Source organism: Vulpes lagopus, chromosome 2 (assembly GCF_018345385.1).
Source record: "Vulpes lagopus strain Blue_001 chromosome 2, ASM1834538v1, whole genome shotgun sequence".
Lineage (NCBI taxonomy): Eukaryota > Metazoa > Chordata > Mammalia > Carnivora > Canidae > Vulpes > Vulpes lagopus.
Genome location: NC_054825.1, coordinates 150,054,904 through 150,077,171, shown reverse-complemented (window position 1 = coordinate 150,077,171; position 22,268 = coordinate 150,054,904). Strand labels below are relative to the sequence as shown.

Here is a 22,268-nt window from a genome sequence, read left to right as displayed (position 1 = left end):
AAACTTAAAAGTTTATTTGGAGGACTTACCTGAGTTCAGTCACATATAACATCCAGATGGTATCCACAGCATTTTGTTCTTTTAAGACTTGTGTTCTTCAAACGACTCCCTCTGTGGGAATGGTGGGTAGAATGTACATCCCAAGGACAGTGGAGGGGGGTGACGGGCTTCTCATTGCCTTGGTCCAGCTTATGGGTCAACCAGTGGTCAAGTCCTCTTGATGACCTCCTCCAACATGTGGGAACCCCCTTACCACATACCTTGAACCCTATAGACTGGCTGGACCATCTCTGTATTTATATCTCTTTAAAGATATTTATTGAGCATCTGCTATGCTAGGTGTTTAGAATACAAACTTTTAGCCATGCAGATCCTAGAGTTTATGGAGATAATCAACAATCACAGGAGCTAATGTGAAACAGCTTTTGTGGCAGTTGCTACAAAGAAGAGATAGCATATATTTGTAGTCAGGGGATTCCTCCTTGTCAGGGAGAGCATATAAATGGCATAGGTGGGGCAGCCCGAGTGGCTCAGTGGTTTAGTGCCGCCTTCAGCCCAGGGCGTGATCCTGGAGACCCAGGATCGAGTCCCGCATCGAGCTCCCTGCAAGGAGCCTGCTTCTCCCTCTGCCTGTGTCTCTGCCTCTCTCTTTCTCTCTGTGTCTTTCATGAATAAATAAAATCTTTCAAAAAAGGCATAGGTGAAATATGTAGATCTGCGTCCATGTTTTGTCCATACCTACACTGTATGCCACTGAAGGTAAAGGGCATAGAGTAAGTAAAGGAAAGGACCTAGAAACATTGCATAGCTACATAGAGGAGGGTGAATAGAGAGAAAAAATGGCCAGAGCATTGAAGAGAAACCAGAACAAGGCCTCTACTCTAGGAACCAAGCAAGGAGAGTGCAGTTAAAACTAGTAAGAGCACAGGATGGGACAGTGTATCTGGATGGATCGATAGGATTTCTATACCGCAGGGGCACTGAGCACACCTGGATCCCAGTGTGGCTGCTTCCCTTTAGCTGTGTGGCCTTGGGGAAAAGGTTGTTTGGCCAGGTCCTGTATCTGTAAAATAGAGATGATACCTTTCTCCAAGAGTTATTGTGGAGATGAAATGAATTAGCATATGCAGTGTGTCCAGCACTTTGCATGTTCTCAGTAAAGATTGATTCCTCCCTTTATTATGTCTCTGTCCACTTATTTATTCATCCATTTTGGTTATTACTCTCCTTGATGACTTAGCATTGGTTTTCGTGACTTACCTCTGAGAGTCAACACTGGTCTGTTCCTGTATATCCCTGTGTTAGTCTGGATGCCAGCAAGCTGCTGTGAGCCAACAGATAAGTTCTCTGGATATGGCAGGGAGCCAAGCATACACCTATGTGCCTCTCGGTATGCAGACAGATGGAGCAACAGGGATGGGATAAGGACATAATATACCTTCCATCATCATACTGAGTTTTTCTGTTCCAGGGAAAGGAACTCCAATTACCAAAGTGAATATCTAATTCTTGTCCCAGGACATCTTTGTGCACTTGCATTTCAGCCATCGCATAAACCTCCAAGAGTTTAGTAATAAATGACTCATCACAATTTAAGATTTTTTTCCAGAGACAGCATTGGCCCTCCCAGATTTCTCAGATTGGCTAGAAGCAGCCACTCCCCCTCCCCTTTCTTTAGTTTTTGTCTATTGCATACATTGAATGGACAAAATTTTAGACAATATCCCCTACTGGTTAAGAACGTTTGCTCTGCCAGTAGCTTCTGATGGTTTTCACAGTGTGACCCTGGCTCTGGCAATCATTGTAACTACTCACTGGGTAATAATGTAATTCCCTGCTTGCCTAAATTAACCAAACACCAGAAAAGAGAGATGGACACCTATTTCTGTTGTGGGGAAATATGTGTCCATTCCCACATTTCTAACATGGGAAACCAAACTTTTAAATCTCAGAATTATCCTTGTATTTCTAATTAGCACACAGTTCATTTCATATTATTGACAGGGGCCATGTTTTCCAAACCAAACATGAGGATGTAACATTTGATAAGCATGGGTGGCTCAGCGGTTTAGTGCTGGCTTCAGCCCAGGGCATGATCCTGGAGATCCAGGATCGAGTCCCACGTCAGGCTCCCTGCATGGAGCCTACTTCTCTCTCTGCCTGTGTCTCTGCCTCTCTCTCTCTCTCTCATGAATAAATAAAATATTTAAAATTTTTTTGATAAGCAAGCGAATGCCTTTAGGGACAGGCTACTCTATGAATTAGAATTGTTAAGAAGTTCCAGGGCTTGCATCAGAGAAGATGAATACCTGCTGTTTACTTCCACATGGCTACAACTGGAGGGTATTATGCAGAGTGAAGTAAGTTAATTGGAGAAAGACAATTATATGGTCTCACTTATATGTGGAATATAAGAAATAGTGAAAGGGACCAGAAGGGAAAGGAGGGAAACTGAGTGGGGAAAAATTAGAGAGGAAGACAAACCATGAGAGACTCCTAAGTCTGGGAAACAAACAAAAGGGTTGCTGGAGGGGAGGGGAGTGGGAGGATGGGGCAAATGGATGACAGACCCTAAGGAGGGCACTTGATGGGATGAGCACTGGGTGTTATCCTATATGTTGGCATATTGAATTTAAATAAAAAGGTAAAATTAGAAACAAATGTTTCAAGCTTTCAGGAATATGTTAAATATGGCAGGAATATTGTTGAGAATAAAAGAAGCCAAATGTGAAATAAAAAAAAAAAAAAAGAAGAAAAAAATTGATTCTAGGACTTGGCCGTCACTGAGCTACTAAAAATGGATAGCTCTTAAATGATAAGGAAGCTAATGATCATATTCCCCTTTCAGAGTGGACGCAGTAACCATTTTAGCATAGTGACGGGGGCCATCCGGAGAGGTGACGGGAAAGGAAACTGGGGCCCTGGCAGCACCTGGCGATCCCCGCAGCGAGGCTGCACCGGGTCCCGCTCGCGCCCGCGCCCGCGCCCCGCGGGGAGAGCCCGCTCCGCCCCGACTGCGCCTGCGCCGAGCTTGGCCCGTTCCAGGTGGAAGGTTGCGGGTTTGAGTCGTCATGGCAACGCGATGCTCCCGCCTTCTGGAAGCCTGGGCTCCAGCTCCCGTAGAGTGAGACTCGTCCGGGTGGGAGGGACCAGGGCTGAGTCCCGGGGCCGGATGGGGGGAGGAGGGGGCGCGGGGCTCGGGAAGCTGCTGAGAGCACTTGCCCCAGGGATTGAGCTAAACTAAGAAAAAATCGGTCCCAGGCTCAGCACGAAAGGATCTTTTCATTCCAGTCCTTTCGCCCACGCAGGGAACGATGCCTCTGGAAGTGGTGGTGGAACTACAGATCCGGGCGGTAAGAGAAGTCGCCTCCTGGCCCCCAAATCGGACTCTTTCCCCGGGGTTCCCAAATGGTCCGGGTCGTTTTCACCACCTCCTCCCCACCTCACCGCACACACATCATTATCCTTTGGGACAGATCGTACCTCTGCGTCCCTAAGATCCCTCTACATTGGTCTTCCCTGACTTCTTAGCCTTTAAACATTTACCCCCCAAGGGACTTGTTAGCTTTATCCTAAATTTTCCTGTTATTTTAGAATAACCCTGCATTATATCGAAGAAGAATTTTATTATTTTTTCCAGGATAAAGATTTGTGAAAGAATTAAAAATAAATAAAACCCTCCTTTAAATAGTGAGGGAAAAATTCAATTTCAGCAAGTCCAGTCACTTCCTGATAACTTGCCACCTCTATGAACCAATCGAGTATTTTCTAGGTATTTCCCCTAGAGAGGTCTCTGGCTTGCTAATTCCAAAAGGGAAGTCAATCAGTCAACACCTGTTTTATAATTAACCCACTGAATCCGGTGGCCCAGTGACTGCATTGTTCCTGTTTGGGATCTATCACTATCATGAATTCAGCTTCTGTGTTCCAATCCTTCCATCCATAGCTGGTGACAGACTATCATGCAGCTTTGCCTCCCAGCTCTAGGGGCTTCTCTACTGGCCATGATTACCAGCACAATGTTGGTAAGTTACAGCCATGGAGAACCTGGCTAGCCTCCATACAAGTGACAAGTGCTGTGGTTTCATCATATACATCGTTCTGAAAAGAAGACAAAAATTTCCTGGATTTGTCCCATTTCACTGACGGCAAGTAGGACCAGACTCTATCATATTGTGCTACATCAAGTGCCAACTTTCAACCTTTTGCAGTCAAGGGAAGGAATTCTTGAGAAGCTGAGTGTTAAAGCAGGCTTCTTCTTCCTCAAGGCAAAAATTAGACAAGTTTTCATCTCATTCAATGCTATTGGTTATTTTTATTTTAATTTTCAAAAGGCATTCCTCAGTGTACAATTGACAGTAAAATCATTTTCTACTCTATAGTAGTTAGAGTGCTTCAGAAACATCAGCTGAATTGATCTGTGCTTTAAAAGCCTGCAAACTTTTAGGAATTCCAGAAGTATAATCAGCAACCAGAAGATAAAACTAGTTTTGAGCCCCCAATATTCAGACTTGTGAACACGGCAGAAGGAAACATCACTGCTTTCCAAAAGATCTGGCCTGAATATTGCTGGATTAAAATAAAAGATCTAAGATTAAACAATAAAGCAAATCACTCAAAGCTTTACAGTTTGGCTGATTCAGGGAGAGAAGAGGTAGTCTGTTCAGGATGTTGTGGGAGTACAGATGATTTTGTTTGACTTTGAGGAGTAGCTGTTTCTCTTTCAATGTGCCTCTCACACTCAGAAAATTCATACTTCTCCCCAGTCAGAGCCTATTCATCACACCATTCTATGTGACACATCCAAGGCCAAAAATCCTTTCTCTTTATAAATGTCAAAATAATTCACCACTATCTGAAAACACCAGTTCCATAGGTAATTCAAAGATTCTTATTTTCAGGCAGAACAGCATTTAAAGCACACACGCTGCTTGGTTTTCCTGCTCAAAGAATAGTGAGCAGAGTCCATCTTGCATTTGGTCGTCTTTGGTCTTGTGATTTGGGGAGGTACCGTGGATAAACTGCTTTGAATGTAAAGGTCAATGTAAAGGGACATTTAGGAGTTAGTTATCCCTTGTGCCTGGTGTAACAGTGGGCTCCCCTGGTGAATTTCAAGTTAAATATTGTTACCGAAAGTATGCTATATATGGGGAAATGGAATTCCATATGAAAAGCTATACAGTGTCATCCTTGTGGTACATAGGAGAAAGTTTATGCCCTTGCACTGCAAAGAATCAAGTTATTTTCCTATTACCTCAGCAGAGGAGCATTATTCTTTGTTCAGTAGAGATGATGGGCAACAGAGCCCCATCTCCTGCCATACTGGTCCACTGACATAATATGTGGTAGGCCTACCCCCAGACGATTAGGTCCTGACGTCCTCAGTTAGCTTTCATACCACGCTCTTTGTCAACAGAATTAAGCATTCGATCATAGTCCCATCCTTCCTTTTTTGTGGGCATTGTAGACATGCCCACCATTAAGTGTTTCTTCTTCAAGTAAGTTCTTGGCTTGTTCTCTGAATGCAAAAAGATAGTATTAGAAAGTAATGGGAAATAAAGATCTATTTAGAGAGTTTTTGAGGAGGTAGAGGGAAAGGAAACCAAGATATGCACTATAATCTCTTCTCACTACCCATCCCACAAAGATGGAAGAGAATATATTAAGAAAGCTTATCAAGAAAATAAGGATTAAGAAGACACCCGTGGCAGCAGATTTTCAGGAAATACATGAGAAAAAAAAAACCTATGTCTTAATATACTGTTTAAAATTTACCTCAGGAAAAGAACTAGGATGAGTAGGTGGCTCATCTGCATGTATATTTACAGAATGAAGATCGTGTTGGTTTGTTTTTTTTCAAAGTTCACTTTACAAGTGATATGTTGACTTACAGGATTACTACAAAACACAAAATTTACTTTTGTCAACTTAAAAAAAAAAAAAACAGCAGGATTATCATCACCCCAGCTTGTTTTCTTTGCAGTTGTCCTGGAGATATAAACAGTGGTTGAATGAATATATAATAGAGGGATTTCTTTTCTTTTCTTTTCTTTTTTTTTTCTTCCTGTAATATGGCTGTGGTCACAATGGCCAGGACGTTCTCCAGCCTAGCAACCCCCCAAGATGGAATGACACCTGAAATCCCAAAGGAAGCCTGAAATGTCCTTAGAGGGACAAGCAGGATTGCTGCTGCTTGACGTCGTAGGTGTCACCGCATGCGGAAACCTTCTGATCGCCTGGTGCCATAGAGGATGAGGTGGTGTCATTGTTGGTTCCACAGTAGGAAGAGGACCCGGGCGTTGTGCGGCGAAAGCCAGCAGTAGTCCACGATGCTGTACTGCGCGTAGCCCAGAAAAAAGCCAAACGCCACGTCAGTGACGTTGTGCCGCCCCAGCATCACCCTGGAGAAGCCCACGATGAAGGCCCACAGTACCACAAGCACCCTCAGCGGAATGGCCAGCACCAAGTGGTTCAAGATGAACCGAGACACCAGGGCGGCCCTGGTGGCGTGGCCCGAGGGGAAGGAGTACCTGTCCACCGACAGGGTGACGAACATGTCCATCTGATTGTGAGCGGGGCGGCGCCTGCGCACCAGCCCCTTGATCAGGGCCACCAGCAGCAGGTCCAGCAGCAGGGCGAAGAGCAGGTTCGTGAGCACCTCGCGCCCGGCCCAGCTGTCGCTCCTGAGCAGGCAGTAGAGGGTCCCCAGCAGCCAGGGGATGCCGTGTCCCGAGATCTCCAGCAGCTTCATGAGGGGCCGCACGCTACCCCAGGACGAGCTCTCCCCCGCGCACACGCCCAGCCTCTTGGACAGCCACAGGTCGATGGCCAGCAGGGAGCGCAGGGCGATGCCCAGGAAGGACGGGTTCAGGTCCATGCGGTCCTCCTCGGGCAGCGCGGCCGCGGGCGCCTGCGACGGGCCGGGCCCGGCCAGCGGGCAGGAGCCGCGCCGGTGCACCGGGCTCTCGGGCGCGCGGAGCCGGGCGCAGGTGGGGTCGGCGCCGGGCGCGCGGCTGCCGAGCAGGGACTGGAACTCGAACCTGCCGCCGCCGCCGCCGCCGCCGCCGCCGCCGCCGCCGCCGCCGCCGCGGGCCGGGCTGCCGGGGCTGCTGCTGCTGCTGCTGCTGCTCGAGGCGGCGGCGGCCAGCGGGCGGGCGTCCGCGTTCCTCCGGGGGCTCGGCATGGCGGCGGGGGGCCCGGACCCCGGGAGCCGACCCGCCGGGCGCACCGCTCCCGGCCCGGCAGCCTCTTCCGCTTCCGCACGGCCATCCCGGGGGCGGGGAGAGGAGCCGGCGAGAGGACGATTGTGACACCTGGCGGAGACGTGGGGGGAAACGGATTGGCACTTGGGGAAGGAGGGGCGGGGGAGGGGGTGGTGTGGGAGGTCCAGGGGAAGGGGCGTGGGGGGGGTGAGGGGGATGGGGATGGGGAATATGACGTCGTCGTGGGAGGTTAGGGAAAACAGCTCCTGTGCACAAACAACCAAACAAGCCACCAAACCAAACACCTGTTCTCTCTCTTTGTTTTCTTCTTTAAGATTTCTTGTCCCGGGGTGTACCTTCCTGACAAGCAAGATGTATACCTTGGGGTGTACCTCCTGAATCAGTACCTGGAGACTGACTGCTTTCCCTCTGTGTTCCCTATTATGATTCAGCAGAACATGAGGTTTGAAAAGGTGAACTTGACTTTCTCACTGCCAAGTCAAGAAGTTTAAATGTTGTCCGGGGAGCATCTCATGGTGCTTATAAAGAACACAGCTCTCGTAAAGTCAGTTGGTACCTTTTCTTTAAAAATAAAATAAAATAAAATAAATGGCTTGAAGGCATCTCAGCACAGCACAAAACCTGACTTGGAGGACTTGCTTTTGCATTGCAGGCCTGAGCCAAGTTCTGTCAACCTGCTGCTAAATGTCCTGGTGGATGTTTTCTATTCTTGGAATTCCCACGGCATTTTGTAACTGGAACAGAGAGAGCATTTTCTGAATGTTCTTGGAGGTGTTAGAGGCAGTTGCATTACATTTATGACAGGGATTATTAGGAAGTTAGTGGCCTTAGAAACAAACTTTTGTGGACTCAGAAAAATAATGAAAAGAAAAAAAAAAGCTATAATCAAATCAGTAAAATCCTGCATCTCAAATCCTGTAACAAAACAAACCTCTTCAGATTTATGGAATTTTCTTAGGTCATCCCTGGTTTATTTAGCTACAGTGATAAAAGCTACGTTTCATTCCAGTGACTATGAACCTGATTTTTTTTCTTTAAGATTTTATTTCTTTATTCATGAGACATACACAGAGAGAGAGGTAGAGGCACAGGCAGAGGGAGAAGCAGGCTCCATGCAGGGAGCCTGATGTGGGATTCGATCCCAGGTCTCCAGGATCAGACCCTGGGCTGAAGGCAGCACTAAACTGCTGAGCCACCTGGGTTGCTCTGAACATGATTTTATTTTATTCATTTTTTTTTCTGAACATGATTTTAATAGAACATTACCAACCTCCTTCCCACTTTGATTTAGAATATTAATTTCGGGATCCCTGGGTGGCGCAGCGGTTTGGCGCCTGCCTTTGGCCCGGGGCGCGATCCTGGAGACCCGGGATCGAATCCCACGTCGGGCTCCCGGTGCATGGAGCCTGCTTCTCCCTCTGCCTATGTCTCTGCTTCTCTCTCTCTCACTGTGTGCCTATCATAAATAAATAAAATAAAAAATAAATAAAAATAGAATATTAATTTCATTATTATGAATCACAGACAGTTCTTTGAAGTTTGCATTTTGGAATTTGGAGGTGGAATCAGTTTTAACCTTTGTGAGTCTAATGATTTTCCCCCAAACAATATCTCTGAGCTGCTTTTTGGAGGAGGTGTTACTAAGTATGGGAAGTCTAGATAGGGTAGAGCCTGTCACCTTTAAAGGTCTGGTTGGTGGGCAGCCCCGGTGGCGCAGCGGTTTAGTGCCACCTGCACCCCAGGGTGTGATCCTGGAGACCCGAGATCGAGTCTCACATCAGGCTCCTTGCATGGAGCCTGCTTCTCCCTCTGCCTGTGTCTCTGCCTCTCTCTCTCTCTCTCTCTCTCTCTTTCTCTCTCCGTGTCTCTCATGAATAAATAAAATTAAAAAAAAAAATAAAGGTCTGGTTGGTGTTGCTCAGAAAATGACCTATTTCCAGCTGAGACTGGGAGAGGAGATGAGGATTAATTTTCTAAAAGGCTAAGGATGTTTGTAATATTTTTTAAAATCACAGCGGCACAGCCTTCAGCCCGGGGTGTGATCCTGGAGACCCAGGATCAAGTCCCATGTCAGGCTTCCTGCATGGAGCCTGCTTCTCCCTCTGCCTGTGTCTCTGCCTCTCTTTCTCTCATGAATAAATAAACAAAATCTTAAATAAAAAAGAGCAGATTTTAACCATGCTTACATTTATTTTGTTTATTAAAAGATTTTATTTATCTATTTTTAATATTATTTTTATTTATCTATTTTATATTTATCTATTTTTTATTTATCTATTTTATTAGATTTATTAGAGAAGCAGAGACAAAGGCAGGGGGAGAAGCAGGCTCCCTCTGGGGAGCCTGATGTGGAACTCAATCCCAGGACCCTGGGCTTACAACCTGAGCCAAAGGCAGAGCCTCAACCACTGAACCACCCAGATGCCCTTAACCATGCTTAAATTTAAACACCATTTAAGAGCTTAAATGCCTGAAACTAAACTCTGCTGAAAACTTTTGTTTGTTATAGGCTTCCAGAGTTTAGGGAAAAGGTTGTGGTATGCTTTTAATTTCAGTCCTCTCCCAGACCATTAAGCTCAAGGACAAAATAAGCCAAATTAGCATTGGCTAGATACATATCACAACATTTGTCTTGGGCTTCATGATATACTTTAAACTTATGAGGCCCTCCCGCTCTCTAATTATTTTGGATTCTGTAGGACTGTCACTAGTAGTACATGGGTTTTCTTTTTTGTTACACATAGAATTTTTACTTGTGTTCCTTCTTAGCACAACCATTTGCTAGTCATTTATTCAGTTAACATCAGTTAATGAGTGTCTGTGGTATGCAGGATTTTTTTAGAGACTCAAGCAAGACGCTGAGTTTGATACCCCATGTGCTTGTAGCAACAAACTTGTAGGGCTAGGTCAAGTTGATGACATTTTGAGAATGTGGTAGATTCAGCTAACTCAGGTTTTCCTTGTACTTTGTATTGTGTTCTTGTTCTATAATTACTTGTTGAATTTTTAACCATATACCTGTTAAAGATACTCCTGTTGAATTTTAAAATATTATATGGCTGGAATTGGCATGTGTTAATTATTTGGAAGAATATAATCTACAGTTTCTATAAGCATATATTAATAAATCTTTGAAAATTTATTTTCACCATTTTTTTCCTGCAGGTATTTGAAAATGCAACAGATCCTGGGGCTGTAGCAGACATTTTAGAAAGTAAGTACTCTCAAGACAAAACAAAACAACTATCATGTGTATGTAATTGTGTGTACAAATATAAAATTCTATATTCTAAGTTGTGATGTTTCCATGTTTGGTCCATATTTATATTCAAGAGAGTCTATATCAAATTTTTTTTTTTAATTTTTATTTATTTATTATAGTCACAGAGAGAGAGAGAGGCAGAGACACAGGCAGAGGGAGAGAAGCAGGCTCCATGCACCGGGAACCTGACGTGGGATTCGATCCCGGGTCTCCAGGATCGCGCCCTGGGCCAAAGGCAGGCGCCAAACCGCTGCGCCACCCAGGGATCCCTCTATATCAAATTTGAATCATGTTTTTGATTCTATTATAAACTCTTTTCTATATAGAGATGGGATTTATTAGATGGTACACTTGTTTGTTGATTAATTTCTTGCAAGTAAATGGTTTTTGTATTTCACACAGTTGTGTCACTATCACTGTAATTAATTTTAGAACATTTTTATCACTGCAGAATGAAACCCTAAGCCCATTCTTCCTTATCACCCCCAGCCCTAGGTAACTACTAACAAATCTTTCTCTGTAGATTTCCTTATTCTGATATTTTATATAAATGAAATTATGCAACATATGGTCGGTCCTTTGTGACTAGCTTCTTTCACTTAGCATAATGTTTTCTTTTTTTTTTTTTTTTATTTTATTTTATTTATTTTTTATTTATGATAGTTACAGAGAGAGAATGATAGTTACAGAGAGAGAGAGAGAGAGAGAGAGACAGAGACACAGGCAGAGGGAGAAGCAGGCTCCATGCACCGGGAGCCCGACGTGGGATTCGATCCCGGGTCTCCAGGATCGTGCCCTGGGCCAAAGACAGGCGCCAAACCGCTGCGCCACCCAGGGATCCCATGTTTTCTTTTTTTATAATAAATTTATTTTTTATTGGTGTTCAATTTAGCATAATGTTTTCAAGATTGATCTTTGTTACAGCATGTGTCAGTATTTCATTTGTCTATATGGCCAAATAGTGTTCCATTGTATGGCTATACCACATTTTGTTTATTCATTCATTGGTTGATGGACCACTGGGTTGTCTTCACATTTGGGCTATGATGAAAAATGTTGCTATGAATATTTGTGTACAAGTGTTTTTGTGGACATATGTTTTTATTTCTCTTGGGTATAAACTTAGGAATAGAAGTGCTGGGTCATATGGTAATTCTTCTTACTCTCTGAAGAAACTTTACTAAAGCAGCTGGGTTCATAATCTATAATCATGTAATCATTTTACATTCTACCAGCAACATGTGAGGGTTCCATTTCTCAACATCCTGACCAACACTTATTATTACCTGTCCTTTTGATTGGTAGCCATCTTTGAGCGTTTGAAGTGAAATCTCATTGTAGTTTGATGGTGTTGAGCATTTTTTTCATGTGCTTCTTAACTGTTTGTAGATCTTATTTGGAGAAATGTGTTTTCAGAGCTTTTGTTTATATTTTATTTGGATTATTTGGTATTTTATTATTGAGTTGTAATGTATAGTGAACTTGTAGTGTATTGAGTTCTTTGTGTATTGTAGATATAAGTCCCATGTCAGATGTATGATAGATCAATATTTTCTTCCATTCTTTGGATTATAATTTCACTTTTTTTTTTTTTTAAAATTTATGATAGTCACAGAGAGAGAGAGAGAGGCAGAGACACAGGCAGAGGGAGAAGCAAGCTCCACGCAGGGAGCCCAATGTGGGACTCGATCCTGGGACTCCAGAATCATGCCCTGGGCGGAAGGCAGGCGCTAAACTGCTGAGCCACGCAGGGATCCCCTCTTTTCACTTTCTTGATGGTGTTCTTTGAAACAAAAAATTTTAAAATTTCAATGAATTGTATTTTATCTTTTTTCTTTTGTTATTTGCACTTTTTGATGTCATAACTAAGAAAGCATTACCTAATTCAAGTCACAAAGATTTATGTCTGTGTTTCTTTCTAAGAGTTTTATAGTTTTAACTTTTTTTTTTAAGATTTTATTTATTCATGAGAGACACAGAGAGAGAGGCAGAGACACAGGCAGAGGGAGAAGCAGGCTCCATGCTGGGAGCCCCATGTGGGACTCAATCCCAGGACTCCAGGATCACACCCTGGGCTGTAGGCAGGCGCCAAACTGCTGAGCCACCCAGGCATCTCTATAGTTTTAACTTCTATGTTTAGGTCTATGACACATATTAAGTTGATTTTTGTAAATAACATGAAGTGGGGGTCCAACTTCATTCTTTTGCGTCTGGATATCCAGTTGTCCTGGTACCATTTGTTGATAAGAGTATGTGACCCCCATTGAATAGTCTTGGCACGTTTGTTGAAAGTCAATTGAGTGTACATAAGGAAGGATTTTTTTGGACTCTCAATTCTATTCTCTTGATCCATATATCTATCATTATGCCAGTTCCACACAATTTTCATTACTGTAGCTTTGTAAGTAAGTTTTGAAATCAGGAAATGTGAATCCTCCACCTTAGTTCTTCTTTCCAAGACAGTTTTGCTATTTGGATTTCCTTGGCTTTCCATGTGAATTTTAGGATCAGCATGTCAGTTCTGCAAAGAAGCCAGCTAGGATGTTGATAGGTGTTGCACTGAACCTGTATATCAACCTGGGGAGTATTTCCCCCGAATAATATTAAATCTTCCAATCCATGAACATGGGATGTGGTGAGAATTAATTGAATGTAAGGAATTTGGAGTTTGAGACAAATGAAGTGCTTAACATTACCATTGGAGTGATGGTTGGCAGAGATATATATTCCTTCTTACTACTTCGAAAACCTAAAATCACAAGCTGTCTTAGCTGTTACATTTCTTGGCACTTAAAATTTTATCTTCATACATTCATATGTTTTTCATAAGCCAACAAAGGAACAATTTTACTTTTCTTGTATATATTTCCAGCTTTTTTGAGACATAATTGATGTATAACATTGTGAAAATTTAGGGTATACAATATGTGGATTTGATACACTTATATATTGCAAAATGATAACCCCCACAGCATTAGCTAACACACTCATCACATCACAAAATACTGTTTCTTTTTTGTTTTGAGAACATTTTAGACCTACTCTTGGGACACCCGGGTGGCTCAGTGGTTGAGATCTGGCATCGGCCCAGGGTGTGATCCTGGAGTCCCCAGATCAAGTCCCACATCAGGCTCCCCGCATGGAGCCTGCTTCTCCCTCTGCCTGTGTCTCTGCCTTTCTCTCTCTCTGTGTCTTTCATGAATTAAAAAAAAAAAAAATCTACTCTCACAGCAAGTTTCAAATATATCATACAGTATTAGTAACAATAAGTGTCTTTAATTGTCACCATTATTGTCTATTTTATAATGTTTTAATTTCTAATATTTTGTTGGAATTATCTCTATTGATTTTTAATTGTTATACCATATATGTTTGAATTACTTTAAGATTTGAATTTTATTCTTGTCCTTATAGATTTTGTACATGAGCTCACTATTTGTAAATGCATTTTGGACTCAGGAAGTATAAAAAATGTATATTTTATGTCTTAATCAGAAGACATACTGTTTTAAGCACTATAACTTGTCTAGGTTAATGGACAACAGTCATATTTTGAATTATTTATTTATTTTTATTTATTTTTTAAAGGTTTTATTTATTTATTCATGAGAGACACACACACACACACACACACACAGAGGCAGAAACACAGGCAGAGGGAGAAGCAGGCTCCATGCAGGGAGCCTGACGTGGGACTCGATTCCGGGACTCCAGAATCACGCCCTGGGCGGAAGGCAGGCACCAAATCGCTGAGCCACCCGGGCTGCCCATATTTTGAATTTTTAAAATGAGAAGTTGATTATTATGTCATTGACTTATGAATACCTTTTTAGGAGAGAAGATATTGCATCCATTTCATCAATACTTGTCAGGGCATAAAATGCTGTTTCTAGACTCAGTTACTCTCACTGCATGCCCTTGAATGACTGGCTCTTGAAATACCTAAATTATTGTTGGTATGGCACTTATTATTATTATTATTATTATTATTATTATTATTATTATTATTTTAAATGGGATGTTATGGTAGTCTTGAACTTAGCAATTAATGAATAACTCCAGCAATTTTCTAAGGTATTAAAATCTCATTTTTTCCCTTTTAGGCTTCCTAACCAGGTTTGAATTAATACAGCTAGTATCTCCAGGTAATGTAGCAGTAAATGCATTTCTAAATTAGCTTATTTTATTTTGAAAGGACTTTGGCATGATAGAGTGAGATTGGTATTTACAAGTTGTGCTTTCTAGAACACTTTCTTTTTCCCCCATACTGGTCTGTTGAATCCTATCCATTTCCAGAAAAGTAACTTTATGGGTTTGGTGGCAGTAAATATAACTTAAACAGGCAGTTGACTTTCCATTTTTTCATATCTTTATCTAATTATCATCAAATAATAAAATCTTGGTTCAGTTTCTTTCAAGTTGTTGCCTTTGGCTTTGTTCTCATTTATGGAGCACGTGTGTGTGTAAAACCCAAAGCTATCTTTTGTATTAGATGCTAGAGCAGGGTTGGCAAAATATAGGCCCCAGGCTACATACCACCTGCAGTTTGTTTTGTAGGACTCATGAACTAAATTTCTACGTTTAAAAAAATTGAAATTCATATCCTATCTGTTTAATTCGTGCACTTCACTGTGGTCAAGTGTACAATTCAGTTGTTTTACTATCTTTACAAAGTTATGCAACTGTCACCACTATCTTATTCCAGAATATTTTTATTATCCCAAAAAGAAACGCATAGTCATTAGTAGTCCCTACCATTCCCTTCTCCCAAAGCCCTGGCCACTACTGATCTACGTTCTCTGTTGAAGGACCTGTTCCAGACATTTAATGTAAATGGAATCAGACAGTGTGTGGCCTTTTGTTTCTGGCCTCTTTACTTTGCATATTTTCATCCACATTGTGGCAAGTATCATTATTACTTCATTCCTTTTTATTGCTGCATAATATGCTTTTATATGGATATACCATTTGTTTATCCATTTGTTGGTTGATGGACATTTGGGTTATTTTCACTTTTGGAATATTATGAATAACTGCTATCAACATTCATGTACAAGTTGTTGTGCGAGTACATGTTTTCAGTTCTCTTGAGTTTATGCCTATGAGTAGAATTTTTGTATTATATGGTACTTGTGTGTTTAACTTCTAAAAAAAAATTTAATATATTTATTTGAGAGAGAGAGAGAGCGAGCGAGCACACATAAGCATGGGGAGGGAGAAGGACAAGGAGATTCCATGCTGAGACGTGGGGCTTGATCTCATGACTCTGAGGTCATGACCTGAGCTGAAATCTGGAGTCGGACACTTCACTGACTGAGCCACCCAAGTGCACCTCCGTGTTTAACTTTTTAAGGAACTGCCAAACTGTCTTCAGTGCTTGCAGTTTTGAATGGTTGGAAAAAAAATTTTAAAACATGAGTATTTTGTGATGTGAAATTATATAAAATTCAGATTTCAGTGTCCATAAAGTTTTATTGGAACATAGCCATACTCATTTGTTTAAATATTATCTTTGGCTGCTTTTGTTTATGCTGGAATTGAGTAGTTATGACCATATGGTTGGCAAAGCCTAAAGTACTTACTATCTGGCCTTTTACAGAAAAAGTTATTGCTAGAATCATGGAACTTTAGGAGGAAACTTTTCTGTGGTGCCTTTGCTTTGCGTGTGTCTTTTTTTTCCGTATGTGTCTCGAATGTCAATTTGGCTAGTTTCCTGGTGATTTTTACTCATGTATGTGTGTGTGTGTGTGTGTGTGTGTGTGTGAGAGAGAGAGAGAGAGAGAGAGAAAGAGAGACAGAGAATATTTAAAACTCAGAAACATGTCTAATTCTTTTCCGATCTTTGCTGTTATAGGTTTTTCCTTTTCTCTTCCCAAAATGAAAATAGCTTTACAGTTTTTACTTGTTGCAAAAAGCATCCCCAAATGATGAGAAAATCTCTATAATTTGGTGAACATGTTTCCTGATATCTCTGTGGACAGAACACCTAGATACAGAATTTCTACATAGTAGTGTTACATATACTTTCTTCTCTTTTTTGCTTCCCCCATGATATATCATTGTTGTTTTGTCTTCTTTTTTTTAAGATTTTATTTATTTGGGCAGCCCCGGTGGTGCAGCGGTTTAGCGCCGCCTGCAGCCCAAGGCGTGATCCTGGAGACCCTGGATCGAGTCCCACATCAGGCTCTCTGCATGGAGCCTGCTTCTCCCTCTGCCTGTTTCTCTGCCTCTCTCTCTCTCTCTCTGCATCTCTATGAATAAATTTTTTAAAAATCTTAAAAAAAAGATTTTATTTATTCATGAGAGACACACACACAGAGAGGCAGAGACATAGGCAGAGGGAGAAGCAGGCTCCCTGTGGGGAGCCCGATGTAGGACTCAATCCCAGGACCCCGAGATCACGACCTGAGCTAAAGGTAGACGCTCAACCACTGAGCCATCTGGGTGTCCATGTTTTGTCATTTCTAAAAGCATAGATGTACATCATTATTTTTAGTGGCCATAAAGAATTTCATTAAGTTACTTACGTGTTGGGACACCCGGGTGGCTCAGTGGTTGAGTACCTCCTTTTGGCCCAGGGCATGATCCTGGAATCCTGGGATCCCACATTGGGCTCCCTGCATGGAGCCTGCTTCTCCCTCTGCCTGTGTCTCTACCTCTCTCTGTCTCTCGTGAATAAATAAATAAAACCTTTAAAAAATTTACTTATGTGTTTTTATACGTCCATGAACAGTTGGGACATAATATTTGGAGTTTTGCTTTTTTCATTGTACACTGTTGTCTGTAGTTTGTTATTCCTGAATAGCTATGCATTCTTCCATAGTATTATAATTATCCTTAACTTGACATTGTTAAACATTTAGGTTTTGTTTTTTACATATTTATGAAATTATTTTTTTCTCTTGGTATATTTGTAAAGAATAGATTTACAGTATCTGTAGTTCTGATTTCTGTGATTTCAGTTACCCGTGGTCCAAAAGCAGGTGATCCTCCTCTGACATTGTCAGGAAGTCAGTAGTGGCCTAACACTGAGTCACAATTACTGACATTCATCTCATTTCATCTCACTATGTAGGCATTTTAGCAAATCACATCATCACAAGAAGGGTCAATATAGTACAATAAGATATTTTGCAAGAGACCACATTCCCATGACTTTTTTTTTAAACCCAGGCTCCAGGATGGGATTTTTCTTTTTTTTTTTCTTTTTAGTTTTATTTATTTATTCATGAGAGACACAGTGGGAGAGAGAGAGAGGCAGAGACACAGGCAGAGGGAGAAGAAGCAGGCTCCACACAGGGAGCCCGACCTGGGACCCGATCCGAGGTCTCCAGTACCATGCCCTCTGCTGAAGGTGGCGCTAAACCGCTGAGCCACCCAGGCTGCCCTCCCATGACTTTTATTATAGTCTGTTGTTATAGTTATTCTGTTTTATTATTAGTTATTGTTCTTAATCTCTTACTAAGCCTAATTTATAAGTTAAACTTTATCATGGGTATGTATGCATAGGAAAAAATGTAGTGCATTTAGGATTCAGTACAATTTGCTGTTTCAGGCATCCACTGAGGCCTTGGAACATAATTCACTGTGGATAAGGGGAGTGACTGTACTAGACTGAACGATCCATATCTTGTCACCTGGGAGTAAACTGATCGCCAGCAAGTTTCCATTATTGCTGTATTCAGTAGTATATGGCATGCCTCTTGCCCATATCCTAGCTAATGCTGGATATTATATTTTAATTTATTGTTTACAAAATATATACTTTCTTTAAAATATATTTTCTGTCCCCTTCTCTTTAGATATGTTTTGTGATAACCTAAAATTTAAAATTGACTTCTTAAAAATTTACATTTTCCCATAGTTTTTCTTTCTTTTCTTTTGTATAACATGACTTTAAGTGCCCTTTGATCCTTGTGGAGTGATATCTATATGTTAACATTGCATTTTGGTATAAATTCTTATATTTTAAAAAAATATTTAGTTATTTGAGAGGGTGAGCAAGCAAGAGAGAGAACACGAGTGGGGAAGGAGGCAGAGGGAGAAGCAAGTTCTCCACTGAGCAGGGAGGCTGATGCAGCGCTCATCCTGGGACCCCAGGATCATGACTGGAGCTGAAGGCAGACGCTTAACCAACGGAGCCACCCAGGTGTCCCTACATTAATTATCTTAAATGATAAGAATACATTTAGTATTCAATGAAACCTAAAACACATACATATATATAGATGCACACGTATATATTCATGAATGTATATCTAGTATTTAATATATGTATAGTATACAAGTTGGTTGAATATACATGTTCTGCAACTTGCTTTTTAAAATTTAACATATCTTAAATTGCCATATGTTTTTCACATGACTAGAAACCCATCTTTGAGAAGGTTGCAAGAGGAGTTCAAGGTCATGATGGAGAATGTTGAGGCTGGGTGCATACATATTGGTTAATAACTCAGAAGTTACTCAGATATAAGATGGAAGCTGTATTATGCTTGTTTTCCTTTTGTCTACGGTCCTTGTATTGGAGATTGTAATTTCTAGTAGCATTAAATTAGAATTGCTCAAAATAATTTCACTCAACTTCAGATGCATTACAAAATGATCCACTAATTTGTCATTCATTTACTTATTTATATATTTATTTATTTATAGATTGTGTTTTTTTTAAGGTTTTATTTATTTATTTATGAGAGATACAGAGAAAGAGGCAGAGATACAGGCAGAGGAAGAAGCAGGTTCCCTGCAGGAGCCTGATGCGGGACTACCCAGACCTGGGATCACGCCCTGAGCCACCCAGGCATCCCTCCAACGTATATTCATTGAGGGTGTACTCAGAACATGCCCCACACTGTGTTGCTGGTATCACACTAGTGGTACCAGGCAGGATGGTGATGGTGAGCCATCTTGCTCTGCTGGTTCTTGATACTAGATAATTAAACAAGAATGATTTGTCTCATGTAGGGTCACATGGGCCACAGTTAGGTTTACAGGAACTAATCCTTCACTTGGCTGAAGTCCTTAACTTTTCGTTTTGCTGTAGATATTATTTTATTGTTGGATGTTTATTCACATTGCTTTCAAACACACCTAGAGTCAAAAGACATATTATGACCATTATGTTAATGATATAAGTGCTTTAGATTTGAAGTTGTCTAATGATTTGGCTTAGAAGTGGTGGAAACTCCTCTGGTTCCTGTTTACAAAGATGGGAAAAAGCGAATGGACACAGGGGGGCAGCAGTGTAATCCTGTTTGACTGGGAGCTTAGCATTCTCTTTTTACTGATCTCTGATAAAAACCTCTCCTTGGGGAGAAGTCATGCATGTTCAGTCCAGCTATAAAATGCTATTTTGGGGGGCACCCGTTCCTTCAATCAGAGTTGGTTTTATACTTTGTAGTGGCGTTTACTAGGCATCAGCAGTGAAACAACTCTTGCCTCAGATAATAAGATTTTGAATTCCTACTTTGCCATGTGGCATCGTAAGTGTCATCTACTCACAGAGCCAGTTTTCTTATCTGTAAAGAAGGCATCAGATGAGACTCCATCATGGGAAGCAAGCTGTCAATTCTGATATACTCTGTAAGTGTTAGATATTCTTTTTTTTCTTTTTAGAGATTTTATTTATTTATTCATGAGAGACACACAGAGAGAGGTAGAGACATAGGCAGAAGGAGAAGCAGACTCCTGCAGGGAGCCCGATGCAGGACTCGATCCCAGGACCCCATAATCACGACCTGAGCCGAAGGCAGACGCTCAACCACTGAGCCACCCAGGCATCCCAGAACACTGATTTCTCTCAGACATTTCACTTGGCCTATGAGAACTGCTCAGCCTATGTATATGTTTATTATTTATAACCAAGGCTCTTGCCATAGCATCTCCTAGGCATGCTGACATTTTTACAATGGGTGGCAGTTTGGACTCTAGAATGTGACCAAAGCAGAGAGAAAGAATTGAAAAACATCAGCCTTTTATTTCTCTTTTCCAGTTTTAATTTCTTTATCCCTGTGATTCCAAAGATAGTAGATGAGCATGCCTCCAGTTCTCTGACTTTTATTTTTATTTTAATTCTTGCTAAATACATGAATACTGATTTAGTAGTTGACATGTTGGATGCAGTGACAAGAGCTGGCCAAAAGCCTGTGAAAGGAAAAAGGACAGGCCCAGTGTGGAGAGCATCATACCATGCATTCAGGTGTTTGCTTTCATCGGAACACGTGATTGAAAACACAGGATTTCCAGGACCAGGTAGTGCTGGGACTTCTGCTGGGTTGGTGTCATGGAGCAGTCCTGATAATGGCACATGCTCTGTACCTTACATATGCCATGTGCCCTCACAGTAACCCCAAGGGATAGGTACTATTATGACTTTTATGTTTTCCTGAAGAGGAAGCTGAAACTAGATTATTTATGTAATTTGCTCCTGGTCACATAGCTGGTGAATGGTGGGGCAGGGATTTGAACCAGCTCTGTCTGAACCTGGAAACAGTTCTTAACAATGGCACTATAGGCCTCAGTAGAAAGCTGTATTTCATTGCTAGTGATGGGTGAGGAGATTGTCACATCCCTGCCCATTTTCTGGTTGCACCTGTGAGATCTCTGAGTGGAGGAAGTCTCTCTGGCCAGCAGGGGTGGGAGGTCATGCCTATCACAGGGAGCACTGTCAAAGGAGTACTGATGAAAATGAGGCTGGGATGAAGCAGAAGATGGATCTTAGAGCTGCACCCACCTTCCCACCGCCTCTCCACCTTCCTCTTTATCATCAATGTACATTGTAGATTTATTCATATAATTGTTTACCACTTGTGGACTGTAAGCTCCAGGAGGGCAGGAATTGTACCTGTTGTATTCCCTAGAATACATTCTGTGTCTAGAACTCCTAGCACACAGAAGGTTCTCAAGGTGTATTTCTTTACTTGTTGGTTTTTTTTAAGATTTTATTTATTTTATTTTAAAAATATATTTTATTTATTTATTTGAGATAGAGCTAGTGAGAGAGAGAGCATGAGCAGGGGGAGAAGCAGGGGGAGAAGCAGGCTCCCCACTGAGCAGGGAGCCCGATGAGGGGCTTGATCCCAGGACCCTAAGATAATGAACTAAAGTGAAGGCAGACACTCAACTGACTGAGGCGCCCCTCAATGTGTATTTCTTGAACATATGAATGAAAAGGGATTGAAAAAATTGAAAGGAGGCAGCCTGGGTGGCTCAACGGTTTAGCGCTACCTTCTGCCCAGGGCGTGATCTCGAGGCCCAGGATCGAGTCCCGTGTCAGGCTCTCTGCGTGGAGCCTGCTTCTCTTTCTCTCTCTCTCAGTCTCTCTCTGTTTCTCATGAGTAAATAAATAAAATCTTAAAAAAAAAGAAGAAAAAAGAAAAAATTGAAAAGAAGTGATTGAGAAATGAATGAACAGAGGATTTTTCTCATTACTATTGCAAGAGATTCCGAGTCCACCCACCCCCAGTGTCAACAGGCGATAATAGCATAAAGGACAAAGAATACTGACGAGGTACAAAGACATATTCATGTCTCCCTTCTCTTATGGTGGTGGACACTGAGTCTCAGAGTAACTGATGCTACCTGAGCACCTGATGTAAGCAGGGCCATAAATTATCTCACATCATCTGCCTGGAGGCAACTGCAGGATGCTGCACCACACCTCTCTCCTGATTGCCACTGAAGTGCAGTTTTAAAATGTCCATCTTTGAGGGCACCTGGGTGGCTCTGTCGGTTGAGCTCCCGACTCTTGGTTTCGGCTTGGGTCGTGGTCTTGGGGTCCTGGG

The 22,268-nt window shown here is 41.8% G+C and overlaps 2 protein-coding genes across 8 annotated transcripts in view; one reads left to right on the top strand and one right to left on the bottom strand.

The window, feature by feature from the left end:
* The first annotated feature begins 2,857 nt into the window (after nt 1–2,857).
* The window catches only part of SPATA6L (spermatogenesis associated 6 like), a 47,100-nt gene continuing 27,689 nt past the window's right edge, over nt 2,858–22,268 (top strand). For 3 of the 7 annotated variants that reach the window (XM_041746077.1, XM_041746073.1, XM_041746072.1), the window contains exons 1-5: nt 2,858–3,124; nt 3,309–3,353; nt 7,538–7,675; nt 10,389–10,437; nt 14,589–14,630. In XM_041746077.1, the coding sequence (XP_041602011.1) occupies nt 3,083–3,124; nt 3,309–3,353; nt 7,538–7,675; nt 10,389–10,437; nt 14,589–14,630 (316 nt within the window). In that variant the 5' untranslated portion in view covers nt 2,858–3,082. Of the gene's footprint in view, nt 3,125–3,308; nt 3,354–6,701; nt 6,821–7,304; nt 7,325–7,537; nt 7,676–10,388; nt 10,438–14,588; nt 14,631–22,268 lie in introns of those variants that run through there. The other 4 variants (XM_041746075.1, XM_041746074.1, XM_041746076.1 and 1 more) reach the window with 3 other exon arrangements.
* PLPP6 (phospholipid phosphatase 6) lies at nt 4,301–7,291 on the bottom strand. Its single transcript, XM_041746079.1, has one exon. It carries the CDS (start codon nt 7,181–7,183, stop codon nt 6,263–6,265), a length of 921 nt encoding a protein of 306 aa, XP_041602013.1. The 5' UTR covers nt 7,184–7,291; the 3' UTR covers nt 4,301–6,262.

What these genes read in the sequence shown, in the direction of transcription:
- PLPP6 (XM_041746079.1), bottom strand. Translation starts at nt 7,183, where the DNA reads ATGCCGAGCCCCCGGAGGAACGCGGACGCCCGCCCGCTGGCCGCCGCC.